Source organism: Carlito syrichta, unplaced genomic scaffold (assembly GCF_000164805.1).
Source record: "Carlito syrichta isolate Samal-C Ts95f unplaced genomic scaffold, Tarsius_syrichta-2.0.1 Scaffold302449, whole genome shotgun sequence".
Taxonomy (NCBI): Eukaryota; Metazoa; Chordata; class Mammalia; order Primates; family Tarsiidae; genus Carlito; species Carlito syrichta.
The window spans coordinates 269,335-282,945 of record NW_007246545.1 but is presented as its reverse complement, the minus strand read 5'-3'; the positions used below and the strand labels follow the sequence as shown (position 1 = coordinate 282,945).

At 36.8% G+C, this 13,611-nt stretch overlaps 1 protein-coding gene across 1 annotated transcript in view; it reads right to left on the bottom strand.

The window, feature by feature from the left end:
• The window catches only part of ARID4A (AT-rich interaction domain 4A), a 77,366-nt gene that overhangs the window by 37,376 nt on the left and 26,379 nt on the right, over positions 1–13,611 (bottom strand). Inside the window, 3 exon segments of the mRNA XM_008056686.2 lie at positions 10,723–10,892; positions 11,604–11,680; positions 13,428–13,507. Of these exon segments, the coding sequence (XP_008054877.1) occupies positions 10,723–10,892; positions 11,604–11,680; positions 13,428–13,507 (327 nt within the window).

Here is a 13,611-nt window from a genome sequence, read left to right as displayed (position 1 = left end):
AAAAAAGAACATAGCCAGGTGGCTCAAGCCTGTAATCCTAGTGCTTTGTGAAGGCAAGGTGAGAGGACTGCCTGAGCCTAGGGGTTCAAGACCAGCCTGGGTAAGTTGGCAAAAACTCGTCTCTTACAATAAATCAAAAAATTAGCCAGGCATAGTGGCACTTGCCTGTAGTTCCAGCTACTTGGAAGGCTGAGGAGGAAGGATCACCTGAGACCAGCCGGTTGAGGCTGTGGTGGCCGTGAGTGTGCCATTGCACTCCAGCCTGGGCAACTAAGTGAGACTCCAAATAAAAAGAGAAGAAAAGAAAGAAAGAAAGAAAAAAATATATATATATATATTGATAAAAATTGGTTTATTTAAAAGTGAGTAGATGACCAACCGTGTTTTAGGTTTCATGAGTAACCATGGCCAAAGAATTGTAAGTTTTGGTGCAGTTATCAGTATAAAAATGATACATAAATGAATAAGGAATTCAACAGCATCTCTTTTCTGGTCAAGCCAGGGGCTGTTGCATCTCTCAAGGTTTTAGAGTAGGAAGGGGTTGTAAGAATGGGAGGCAGAGGGTCCATTAAACTGCACTGAGGAGCCTTCCTTTCATTTAGTCAAGCTGTGAGCTGTACAGAGTAACTATGCACCCAATAAAATACCAGAAAGAAAGAAAGGGAGTTAAGAATACAAAGGAGACACAGACATAATTATAATTTCAAGAAATTTCCAATTTTAGTTAGCATCAGTATATACTACCTAGTATTACAGATAGCTGTGTTTCTATTTACACTACTAGATTGTGAATTTTCTTTCTTTTTTTTTTTTGAGTTGGAGTCTCACTCTGTCACCCAGACTGGAGTGCAGTGGCCGCTTCCGGCCACCGCAGCCTCAACCTGCTGGGCTCCAGCGATCCTTTGGCCTCAGCCTTCCAAGTAGCTAGAACTACAGGTGCGCGCTACCACACCTGGCTGATATTTGATTTATTGTAGAGATGAGGTCTCACCAAGTTGCCCAGGCGGGTCACGAACCCGTGAGCTCAGGCAATCCACTCACCTCAGCCTCCCAAAGTGCTGGGATTACAGGCTGAGCCACTGAGCCCGGCTGTGAATTTTCTGATTTAGCGCACTATGTCTTCAAATTAAGTGCAAACATTTATTGATGGTTACAAGTCAGGGATTGTGCAAAAGCACTGTGGATTAACATGAGAACACATGGCACCTTCTATTTTTGCTGCTTAGAGTCTGACAGAGGTTGTAAAAAGGTAAAGTAAGCCAATACAATACAATGTAAGAAGTGTAAATTATAAAAGGATCAGGAAAAAGTGAGCGAATGAATAGTTCTTCTGGAGACAGAGCGGTGGTGGTAATATTAGAGAAAGTTTCAGAATGTTACAGCCCTGGAGCTAGAGCAAACAGCATAAACTGCAGAGGTAAAGGCATGCTGGGATTAGGAAAGGACTTTGTGGCTGTGCATGGTGGTTCATGCCTGTAATCCCAGAACTTTGGGAGGCTGAAGCAGGAGGACTGCAGGAGCCCAGGAGTTTGAGACTAGCCTAGGCAACAGTGAGACTTCATCTCTACAAAAAATAAAAAAATTAGCTGGGTGTGGTATGAGTATCTGTGCTCCCAGCTACTTGGGAGGTTGAGGCAGAAAAATTGCCTGGTCCCAGGAGGTCAAGGCTGCGGTGAGCTATGAGCATGAACATGCCATTGCACCACTCCAGCCAGGGTAACAGAATGAGACCCTGGTTTAAAAAAAAAAAGACTCTGTATATACTAAAGAATCAGAACTTGATACTGTGGCTAGATGTGAGGTTTGAGAGAGCTGAAGAAGAATTAGATCAGATAGGCATTTTTTAAAAGTTTTTCAGTCAAGACAGAGTCTGATGGACGGAAGGAGCTATTACAATAGTCCATAAGGAAAAGAATGAATGCTTGCATTAGTCCTGCCACCTGGGATAGAAAGAACATCCCTCCCCCAAAGGAGAAAAGGGGGTGGGGAGGAAGGGAAGGAGACAGGGAGGGAGAAACAGGGTGTGAGGGCTAAGAGTTAATGCTGAGATTTTTTTTTTTCCTTAAGTCTTACTCCATTTATAGTCCTCAAAGTGCCAAAATGTTTAAGTGCTCAGTAAGTTCTCTGAAGTTAGGGACATGCTATTTTACTCACAATTTTATCATGAATGATTGGCATTTATGCTACTTTTACTTTACTTTAGCTCATTAGACAGTGCTTTTGGAATGACTGGCATTTAGTTTAGACAATCACGTGAATGAAAATGACATCAGTGCAAATAAATTGTGACGAGGGTTTCTCACACTCATTGAGTTTGAAGGCTAACATTAATGATAATTAATATAAATGTAAAAGGAGTCAGAGAAAAGAGAGAAGAAAAAGAATGGCTCCTCAAGACACAGGTAGCTGTGGCACAATGAGTTGCAAGCATTCACCTTAGCCTTTTCCCAAATACATTAACCTAAAAATGGATGATTATGCACTCAGAAATGGCACACATTCTAGTGAAGAATGGACTTCCTACCATTTTATTGGAACAGAAGACAAATACAATTTTTTGTTTTTTAAATAAGTTCATACCTTATTTTTGCTGAGCTATTAACTTTCTTAGCTAGCAATTCTACTCTCCAATACACAGTAAGAAGGTTACAGAAAGTGTCCAAATTGTCAAAATAAAATTGTCAATAAAAGAAGATGCATTTTACACGAAACCCCTCAGATCCATGTAACCTCAACACAGGTCTAATGAGTCGACTGGGCTAGTTTCTCGGCATATAACAGATTGGAGTCACAAAACCTGACATTTTTGAGAGTGGGTGTCACTAAACTTGATCTTTGCAGTTTCCCTATATTGGTATGGTATGTAGACAGTACACACTTTGTTGATGGGTATCTCAGCTTTCAAGACTTCTATGGGAATCTTGTAGAAGTCTTTCTATTCCCTGGCTTTTTTTTTTTTCTCCAGTACATCACACTTATTTCTCAATACCAAAAATACTAACTTTTGGTGAAACACTGTCATTTTGGACATACACAGCTTCACTCCTCCTTCATGATGCTGTCTGTAACCTCTTCTAGCTCTCTTCACTGGCTTCCCTTCTCACCCCATCTAGAAACTCTACCACAAGTCCTCCTCATACCTCAGCTCTTATAAACCCTAGGTCTGGCTTCCTCCACCCCCTCACCTCCAAAAAGGGGGCTAAGCTTGGAGCCAGCAGGAGGAGTCCTGTACAGTAAGCAGATCCCTAATGAGGAAGGAAAGGTGTTAAGAAAGTATCCTGAAAGCTCCTCTGGGAAGCAAAGCACTGAAAGAAATAACATCAGAAGGGGCAACTCTGAAGACACCTCTGGTCTAGAGGACTAACAAGAAGGAAGCGGTGACATAAATTTGCAGCTTACACTTTTTTTTGTACAGAATTTTAAGTTTGAAATGTATTGAAGAGCCTCATTGATTTTTTTTTTTTGAGTTGGAGTCTCTCACTCTGTCGCCCAGACTGGAGTGCAGTGGCTGCTCATGGCCACCGCAGCCGCGACCTGCTGGGCTCCAGCAATCCTTCCACCTCAGCCTTCCAAGTAGCTGGAACTACAGGCGTACGCTACCACGCCCGGCTAATTTTTGATTTATTGTAGAGATGAGGTCTCGCCAAGTTGCCCCGGCGTGTCTCAAACCCGCGGGCTAAATACCAGAACTGAATAAGGTAAATACACAGAACACTTGTAAGCCATACTACTTTCATTCAAGTAGAGCCCTCTTTGTTCCTACATAGACATCTGTTGATTTTTTAAAATCTCAATTGTTTATCATTTATCTACTTCCTGAGTTTTTTAAATGTTCATTTTATCCTCCCTATTATAGTTAATACTGATAAAGGGAATGGACAATGTAAAGGAGATACTCAATGTAATATAACCAACAATTCAACAGCTTCTGAACAACATCTAAGTGGTAGCGGGGGAGCTGTAAGAAATCCCATATTGTGGAAAAATAGTGGATGATAGAATAAAAGTGATTTAGATACCTTATCTTATGGTTCCTCCCAAAGTGAACTTTCTAGGACTTTACAAGCAAATCTTCCAATATCTTTTCTGTTTCTTATAAGTGAGAAAACAGATTTAGAGAGGTTATAGAAGGCTATATTTATAGGCTTTTAAGAAAACTTTCTCTCCTCCCTTAGATTGTAAGGTTTATGACAACAGAGGACGTCTGGGTTTTTGTTGTTTCCTTCCCCCCGCAATACTACATACCTACTAGTTAGCAACATAGAGCCTGACTCATATTAAAATTTTCGTTAAATAGCTTCTGAATAAATAAATGAATGTAGGCTATGCAATTATCCTAGCAATTAACTCTATGAACAAAGGTACTGGAAGATTTGGTGTAAGGTGACTTCCATTTATCAGGTTTGGGCAATTGGGTAGACACTGTGTCTATTAAAATGAATTAGAGATAACTATAGAAAAGATAGGTCTGGGGGAAAGAGCAGAGTAGTCTTGAACATACCGAATTTGAGTACTTACAAGTTAGGATGAAATCCTCACTGGTAGTTTGAGCTAAGAAGAGACATCTTTGATGCACATAATGACATGGAGTCAATATATAATGAGTTGGGAAGTAAATCAGAAAAAAATGTAATCTCGTGGATGTTAAGTGTTTTAACAAGTTAGACATGTCAGAGATACTGAATGTTCCTAAACAGTCAAATAAGATAAAGACAAAAATTTGTTGGATTTAGTACAGAAGTTTATTGGAATCACTAGTGACATCAGTAAAGTAGTTTTCATTCTGGGGGACAAGAAACACTGCAGTGAATTAAGAGTGAACAGGAAATCGGGAGCAGTGTACATAATTCTGAACAATTTGGTCATGAGGGTGAAGAATGGACACAGAATATAGAGGGCAGAGTAGAGAGATTATCAGAAGGCTGGTGGAGGGACTGGGGGGGTTTGTTAGAAGACTGGGAGAGAGGTCTTAAGTATGTTTTTAAAGCTGATAAGAAGGATACAACTGAAAGGAATAAGTTAAAGATAGTGGAAAGAAAAGAGAGAGAGTTGATAGCTTGAGATTTCCTGAAATGAAGAAGGGAATGAGATCCAAGGCATCAACTGTGGGACTCATCTTCCACAGGAGGACAGCACACTCTCAATTGTGCCTTGAGGGAACAAGAGCAGGCAGGCAGGATTTAGAACTTGTTCCCATGGGAAACTCCATTTCTTTCTGAAGATGGAGTGCAGTGGGGACAGGGTCATTGGTTTAACAGAAGAAATAATTATTACAGAAATTGGAAACTAACAGTGTTGAAGGTCCAGTGAAATTTAATAATTATAAAATGTAGAGTGGTACCACTCCTTGCTGTTGTACACTCTCAGAAAACTTTGGGAAATACATAAGATATGATATATTCACGGTAAGACACTGTTTTATAATTTCAGAAACAGATTTAGGAATAGCCAACCTAAAATAAATAATTGCACAAGCCGGACTTGGTGGCTCAGCCTGTAATCCCGCGCTTTGGGAGGCTGAGGTGAATGCATTGCCTGAGCCCGCGGGTTCGAGACCTGCCTGGGCAACTTGGCGAGACCTTATCTCTACAATAAATCAAAAAATTAGTCGGGCATGGTAGCGCGCGCCTGTAGTTCCAGCTACTTGGAAGGCTGAGGCGGAAGGATCACTGGAGCCCAGCAGGTCGAGGCTGTAGTGGCCGGGAGTGTGCCACTGCACTCCAGTATGAGCGACAGAGTAAGACTCCAACTCACAAAAAAAAAAGTTATTGCACAACTATTTTATACTGCATCAGAGTTAACTGTGCCTAGTAGTTTTTCCTGTTTTGAAAAAGTAAACTTTTTTTTTTGAGTTGGGGTCTCACTACGCCACCCAGGCTAGAGTGCAGTGGCACAATCACAGTTCACTGCAGTCTCAAACTCCTCGGCTCAAGTGATCCTTCCACCTCAGCCTCCTGAGTAGCTGGGACTATAGGCGTGCCACTCTGCCTGATTAATTTTGTGATTTTTTTTAAAGTAGAGACAAGGTCTTGCTATGTTGTCTAGGCTGGTCACGAACTTCTGGGCTCAAGCAATCCTTCCACCTTGGATACCCAAAGTGCTGGGGATACAGGCACGAGCCACTGCGCCTGTATTATTATTTGATTTTAATAATCAAAGTGTTGTTTAGATGCTATCAAATCCAAGTTTCTAGTATTAGACATCTTTTTCATATGATCACAGTTCTACAATAACAACTATAAAATGTATTGGCTGGGTGCAGTGGCGCACTCCTTAATCCCAGAGCTTTGGAAGGCCGAGGCAGGAGGACTGCTTAAGGCTGGGAGTTTGACATCAGCCTGAGAAACATAAAGAGACTCAGTCTTTAGAAAAAATTGTTTTAAAAAAGTAGACAGGCATGACGGTGTGCACCTGTAGTCTCAGCTACTCAGGAGGCTGAGACAGGACGGTCACTTGACCCCTAAAGTTTGGGGTTATGGTGAGCTATAATAGCACCACTGTACTCCAGTCTAGCCAACAGAGTGAATCCTGCCTCTAAATAAATAAAAAATAAAATGAAATAAATAAAATAAAATGTAGACACGAGAAGTTCTTGAAATACATAAAAATGTAGCTGTATTTTTGTGTACAAATGTGCAATCCTCATTAATCTGATTAGATGACCCTAGTTGGGCTACAGTCTAATGCTAACACTATGAAGAAAGAGTTTGCTAAACACATTAGGGCATTTTTGTTTGCTTATATAACAAACTAAACTTTAAGACTTCAGCAACTCAGTTGTTATATTTGATTGAAAGCTAAAGTCTCAACTATTCATTGAAGGTTAGCTTTTTAGGATCTGCATAGAAATATTTCATTGGCAACTAGAGTTATTACATATACCTAAAATAGTAACATTATATTTAAAATGTTCTTTAAGTTTTACTGACTTAGCATGTTTTCCTAAGTTATCAAGCATTTACTACAAGTTTATAACCAAAGTGATCTTGAATGACCAGTGACAAATGCCTTGACAATCAATCTATGAAAAGACATAAATTAACCAGCACAAATAACACAATTTAAACATCAAAAATAACATGTATGTCCTCATGAATTAAAAACTCAAGTACTTATGATCTTTACAATAGTGGAATATAATTTTAGGCATAAATGTAAATGTTCCCTAGAAAATTCCTAAGATTAGAGAAATGGGTGTCAATATTCCTACAGTAAAAAAGCAGTTCTTATAAAAATTCACTAAATTTTAATTTTCATTGCTAATTGAAATTACAAGAGATTTTTTTGAAAGGGCCCAACATATAAGCCTACTTATAACAAGCCAAAATGATTAGAAAAGCTGACTAGTCACATTTCCCCTTGATATGCAGTCTTCTAAACAACTATCCATTTATTTTACCATTAGAAAACTCTCCTATGTTTATCCATAGTAAATACAAGTCAGGAATAAATGAATAATTGATATCATAACTTATGTTTACGTGAACTTTTCAATGCATTTCAAAGGTTAAAATTCAGTAATATCTTTTCTAATATAAAATTTTATTAACAAAAAATGTTTAAGTAATACCCACAAAAATATTCTCCAGGGTTTTTTATGTATGTTATCAATGAGTTGAGATTTAAAGTCAGTATAGATAAAACCTACTTTCTGTCAGATCCTCATGTCATTCTTCATGCAGTAACAGCATGAGATATATTTCTTATATTCAAATCCTAAAGTACCAATGTTTAGGAATTCAAAATAATATTACGTGAAGAAGTTGTTCCTACATGGTAAAGTCACAGAACCTCAAATATCCTTATTAAAGCTATGTTAGGATACCCAAAGCATCAAATATAAAACAATGTCCATTGCTCATTAACACTGCAGAAGTATCTAACACTTGTATGATTCTACTGCATAAAATTTGCTTGCTATACTACAAACACCAAAAGACAGACTACAGTATTATTTTAGTGGCTTATGGAATGTTATGAAAAATCTTTCTGATCATTATAAAGCAACACTGAATCTTCATTAAAAGCACAGCATCATTACATTTTTGGGAAGACTATGATCTGTCATGTAATATAACAGTTTAGCCTCACCTATATAGTAAAGGCCCAGAATGACTAAGCCAGGTAGGCCCTGGATCATCAGATTTTTATTCATTTTATACCATACTAATTTTTCCCCCCTGTTGTGTATAGATTAAAGTGCTTTTCAGTTTATCAGTACATTAATTTTTTTTAAAAATTACAGTTCAAGACAAGTTAGAATGATTCAGCAACTAAATGTTAAATCCAAGAGCAAGAAATGCAGCTGAATTTTTCTAAAGCAACACAATTTCACTCAAGAAAATCTACCTGTATGGTTACAGAAAGAGAAATTAGTTTATGTCAAGTAATTCAATAAAGTATATGATATAAAAATGACTACCTGAAAAATAATTTAAAGTAATAATCATATAAATTAGTCCAAAATTCTATAATTTTCTGTTATTTTTCAGCAGATGTAGAGCATGCTGATTCACTTAATTTTAACTGGCTCATAATTTAAATAATACATTTTAAGCAGATACTATCCTTATAAGCATCTTTACCTTTTAAAATTTTTTTTACCATTACCTGCAAACAATAGGTAACAAAGCTTAGCTTCTGCTCCTCATTCTTTTTTCCTAACGTTTACTTACAGTTGAATAAAACATTACAATATTTATGAAATTAATCATTGTAATACAACCACTACTTATAATTTGCTATTTTATAGCAACCCTCTATAACTTTCTACAAAGCTCTTTTAAACCTCTTTGTTTAAAATTTCAGGGTATTTTAGAGGGCAGGGGGTAGGAAAAATGCATTCTGTAAGGGACAGCAGTTGAAAGTATTAGCAAAAATAAAGAGACCAATCTCTTTCCAATACTGAGCAACATAAGAATCTACCTTATGTTAATTGAAAAAACAAAAACTAAACCACAAACTACAACAGTTCACACCCTGAAAATGTGGCCTATTTACCCTGAAAACATATAATCTATTATAAATACAGATAAAATATAAGAATCACATTTACTACCCAGACTTTAAATCCTGAATTTTGCCACACTGTCTCATTATCATTTTCACTTCAAAACCTATCTTACGTCTCAGAAAAATAGCCTTCATCCATTGATATTCTAAAAATAGACTCCTACTGTCTTTTTTTTTTTTACAAGAAACAATTACGCTTGGTTATAAGTCCTTCCATATCAGCCACATCATCAATACCTTAAATTCCTATTTAACCTGATTTTTGGCAATCAAAATGGTAACTAAATACACACATACACACACACACTCACACACACACACACACACACACACACACACACACACACAAATCTTACCTATATGCTGCATTTTCTTTCAAATGCAAAATGGTTAGATTCCCCTTCTACTTAATCAGTATAGGGTCTGGACATTTTTCAGTCTGACTTGCAAATATTTGCTTTCCCTCTTAGGGCATAGCATCCGCAGGGTTATACAGCACTACTTACATTCTCTTCCACATAAAAATCAGACATTACATGAAAGGAAAAGAAAGACAGCCCATTTCAAAGCATCTGGCAAACCTCCATTGGCAACCTGCCAAGCCTCTGCTAAACCTTCCTGTCTTTCCGAGCATGCTCACTTAAAACCAACAGCACGTTACTATGGCAACTCTGTAGGCAGCCTGTAAGTATGAACCGCCATTCTGATTTCAGAGTGTAAAAAAACCAAATACTGCAGGGGAAGTAAAAGGAAAGAAATAGTGTATGCCCTTCATCACATACAAGTATACTCATTTTATTTCATAAATTCATATCTGTGTATGTAAAATGGAAACAGGCATCTCACATTTTTCCAGGCAAATATTTTTCATGCTCAAATAGGTTCCCCTTTTCAGTAAATTCATTCTCTTTGTCTTGCCCCTAAGTCTCTTTACCCTACAACAACCAAAAATATACTGAACAATTTATCACACTTGACAAAACACTGCTGAATAAACAAACAACAATATTCACATAAACAATCCTGTAGTACTCCACAGATGATTTCCCACAAGTGTATGCATATTTAAATAATATGGCAATATTACAAAGAAAATGACTAGTACTTATAAAATACAATCTAAATATTTTCTATGATTTATCAAACTAACAAACAAAGTTTTCTTTAGGTTTGGATAGGATTTTTTTACCCCAATTATTTGTGAAATATTACAAAATATCTGAAAGAGGTGAGGTTTTGAAGTTAAGACGTGCCACACCTAGGTTCAAATCCCTATTTTCCATATTTTAGTTGTGCCACCTTGGAAAAGTTACTTAACCTTTCTGAACCTCACTTTCCTCGTCTTTAAGTAAAGCAGGATAATAACAGTTACTTCATATGGTAACAGCTTAAATGAGTTAATACATAACATTCCTAAACATTACACTTCTTTCCTCCAGGGTGGTTTGGAAAAGACTCCCCCAAAAACCAGTTTGCACTTATAGATTAGTTAACCTGAAAAATACTTCTTTGTAACCTCTCACTCACCAAAATTCAGTTTTAATTCACATACTATGCTATGAGCCAAAAAGCTTCCTCAACTCCCAAATCAAGTCATGCTAGAAATGGACAGAATTGAATAATCTAAATGGAGGAAAAAAATATGTGAAGGCACTGTTTTTACTAGAGAGTATTAAAATGTATTTATTTGTTATAAATATGAAATTATACTTACGCTTCTTCTTCTGCCTTTTTGGCCTCCTTTTCCTTCTCTTCATCGTTTTCTTCAGCGGGGCCTTCTTCATCATCACTACTGGATGACTCAAGTATCTCACTTATATCCATTTTCCAATTATCAGGAACAATTCTAGTTTTTAAGAAGATGCTTGCTTTCTGAAACCCTAGGAGTAAAACTGTACTTCAGCAGTTGCTATGGAATGAGCAGCACCGAATGATAGAAAAGGCATGGCATTCAGAGTCAGGAGATCTAAATTCGAATTCAGCTGTCACTTACAAAACGATATAGTAAGTTTGACATATTTCATAAGTTATAATGTTATATAAACGTGTGTTATTACTATAGGAACTAATGTGAGAAATCCTCATGGTAAAACATGAAAAGTTAAGCCTATCTAAAAATTACAAACCAAATATCATACCATGGCATTTAAAAACCCAATCATCAAATAAGAGTGGACATCAACTCTACTTATTTATTTATTTTTAGAGATAGGGTCTTGTTCTGTTTCCCAGGCTGGAGTGCAGTGGTGCAATCATAGCTCACTGCAGCCTCAAACTCCTGGGCTCAAATGATCCTCCTGCTTCAGCCTCCCAAGTAGCAAGGACTACAGGTATGTACCATGCCTGGTTAAGTTTAAGGAAATTTTTTCTGTAGAGATGGGGTCTCACTATGTTGTCTAGACTGGTCTTGAAATCCTGGCCTCAAGTGATCCTCCCACCTTAGCCTCCCAAAGTGCTGAGATCATAGGTGTGAGACATTACTCCCAGTTGATATCAACTCTAAACAGTTAAGTTGGCACCAGAGAATATTCAATTTTGCTTTATCCGCTATTTTTTACAGAGAGTCATATGTTAAATAATGGATATTTTACCTGGTCTAGTGAAGAGCTCAGATTCCGGTACACTGAGAATATCTACTTCCTTAATGTCCTTTCTTGCTACAGAATAACTAATTACAGAGAAAAATAAAGAGGAAGAAAACCATTTATTAAATAAAAATTATCACTTTCATGTTAGCACATAGAAAGCTGCAAACCTCAAAATCAAAACTTTGTCTGTAAAATGTTTTAAAAGTCTAAGTCCATGTATCTCTTAATCCTTAGTAAAGGGTAAAAGATAATATAGACAAGGCTAGTATCTTAATTCTCAAATTTTAGTATTACCCTCCTATAAATTGTCTGATGCAATTTTTATCCTCATGATGTTTTCAACACTTGTAAACAACAATATCTATTTTAATGTTTAGTATTTTTGAAACTTATTCATTTTAGTCAAAAAACCCCATTTGCTAGAAGGTAATATTAAAATATTTTATCATTATAAGATGTATTATGGCAATAAATTTCTCATAGAGAATTACAACTCAAACATATTTTCTTTGATTTCACTTCTTTGGGGGTAACAAAACAGAGATGAAGCTATGAAAAAGTTACTAAAAGTCTTTTTTTTTTTTGAGTTGGAGTCTCACTCTGTCACTCAGACTAGAGTGCAGTGGCCGCTCCTGGCCACCGCAGCCTCAACCTGCTGGGCTCCGGCGATCCATCTGCCTCAGGCCTTCCAAGTAGCTGGAACTACAGGCGCGCGCTACCACGCCCGGCTAATTTTTTGATTTATTGTAAAGATGAGGTCTCGCCAAGTTGCCCAGGCGGGTCTCGAACCTGCGTGCTCAGTCAATCCACTCACCTCAGCCTCCCAAGGCACGGGATTACAGGCTGAGTCACCGAGCCTGGCTAAAAGTCTTTTTTTTAATTTTAAAAATTTTTATTCTGCACTGCATTGGTATTCCCAATCTCCCTAAGCAAAGGCATGCCCTTCTAACAAAATGTGCTTAAGAGCAGAGAACAATAAAAGACAGGAAGAATCCAAAGACTCTCGGCATGGCAGTTTGGGAGTGGAACACCGTTGATGGAGACCAAGAGAGCAAATTTCACACAATCCCATTTAGTGGCAAGTGGGCATATCCCCTTTCCATCCAGGGAATGACTACTAACAATCAGACCCCTACCTAGAATCTGGAATAAACAAGAACTTCCATTTTAGGGCACTCTTCCAAACAAATAAATATCTAAATACTGAAAAGCAGCAAGTAAAACCTTAAAAAGACAAAATAATAGAAAGCAAAATCCTCTTTAAAACAAGGTATCAATGTCTAATGAAGTTCATTCAAAAATAAATTCCTAGTTTTTCTTGTCATTTGTTCCTAAAATATTTTATTTTATTTTATTAGGCACAACAATAACTCAATTTTTACTAAAATAAAAGTCTATTTATTTTTATGCTTTGCTATGGGTAGCTTGTACAAAGTCTGTTTTTTTAATCAGAAAAAGGTCAAATTAATTATTCTGGTAATATAATTCTATTAAAAACTAAGCTTCATAGTTCACGATATGAAATAGTACACATGATAAAAAAAATCAAACTTTACAATGAAGGAAAAATGTAATATTATGTCTTTTTTTACTGTTTCTAATATTCCTCTCACATACTGTTGTTTAGTTTTTATATACAATTACCCTATGTTACAAAAATATAAAAATACCCTACATGTCAAAAAGTCTAAACATATTAGATAACAACTTCTCAGTTCATAAATGGTTAGACTTTTAAAAATAAAGTCTGGGGTTGGGTGGATCTATCATTGTGATTTCATTTTTTTTCTCCTCCCATTTAACATTATTAAGTGATTCATTACTCACAATTTAGAATCAATAAATGATCGAACTAAACACTGATCCTTTTTCACTGTGACGTCATCATTACAGCTAGGAGATATTACCTGAAATATAAAAATAAGAACAGACTGATTTCTATTTCTCCTGCTCAGGAAAATATCATTATTTTAAAAGAACAATTCTAGAGATCCTCTAACTTCTCAAATGA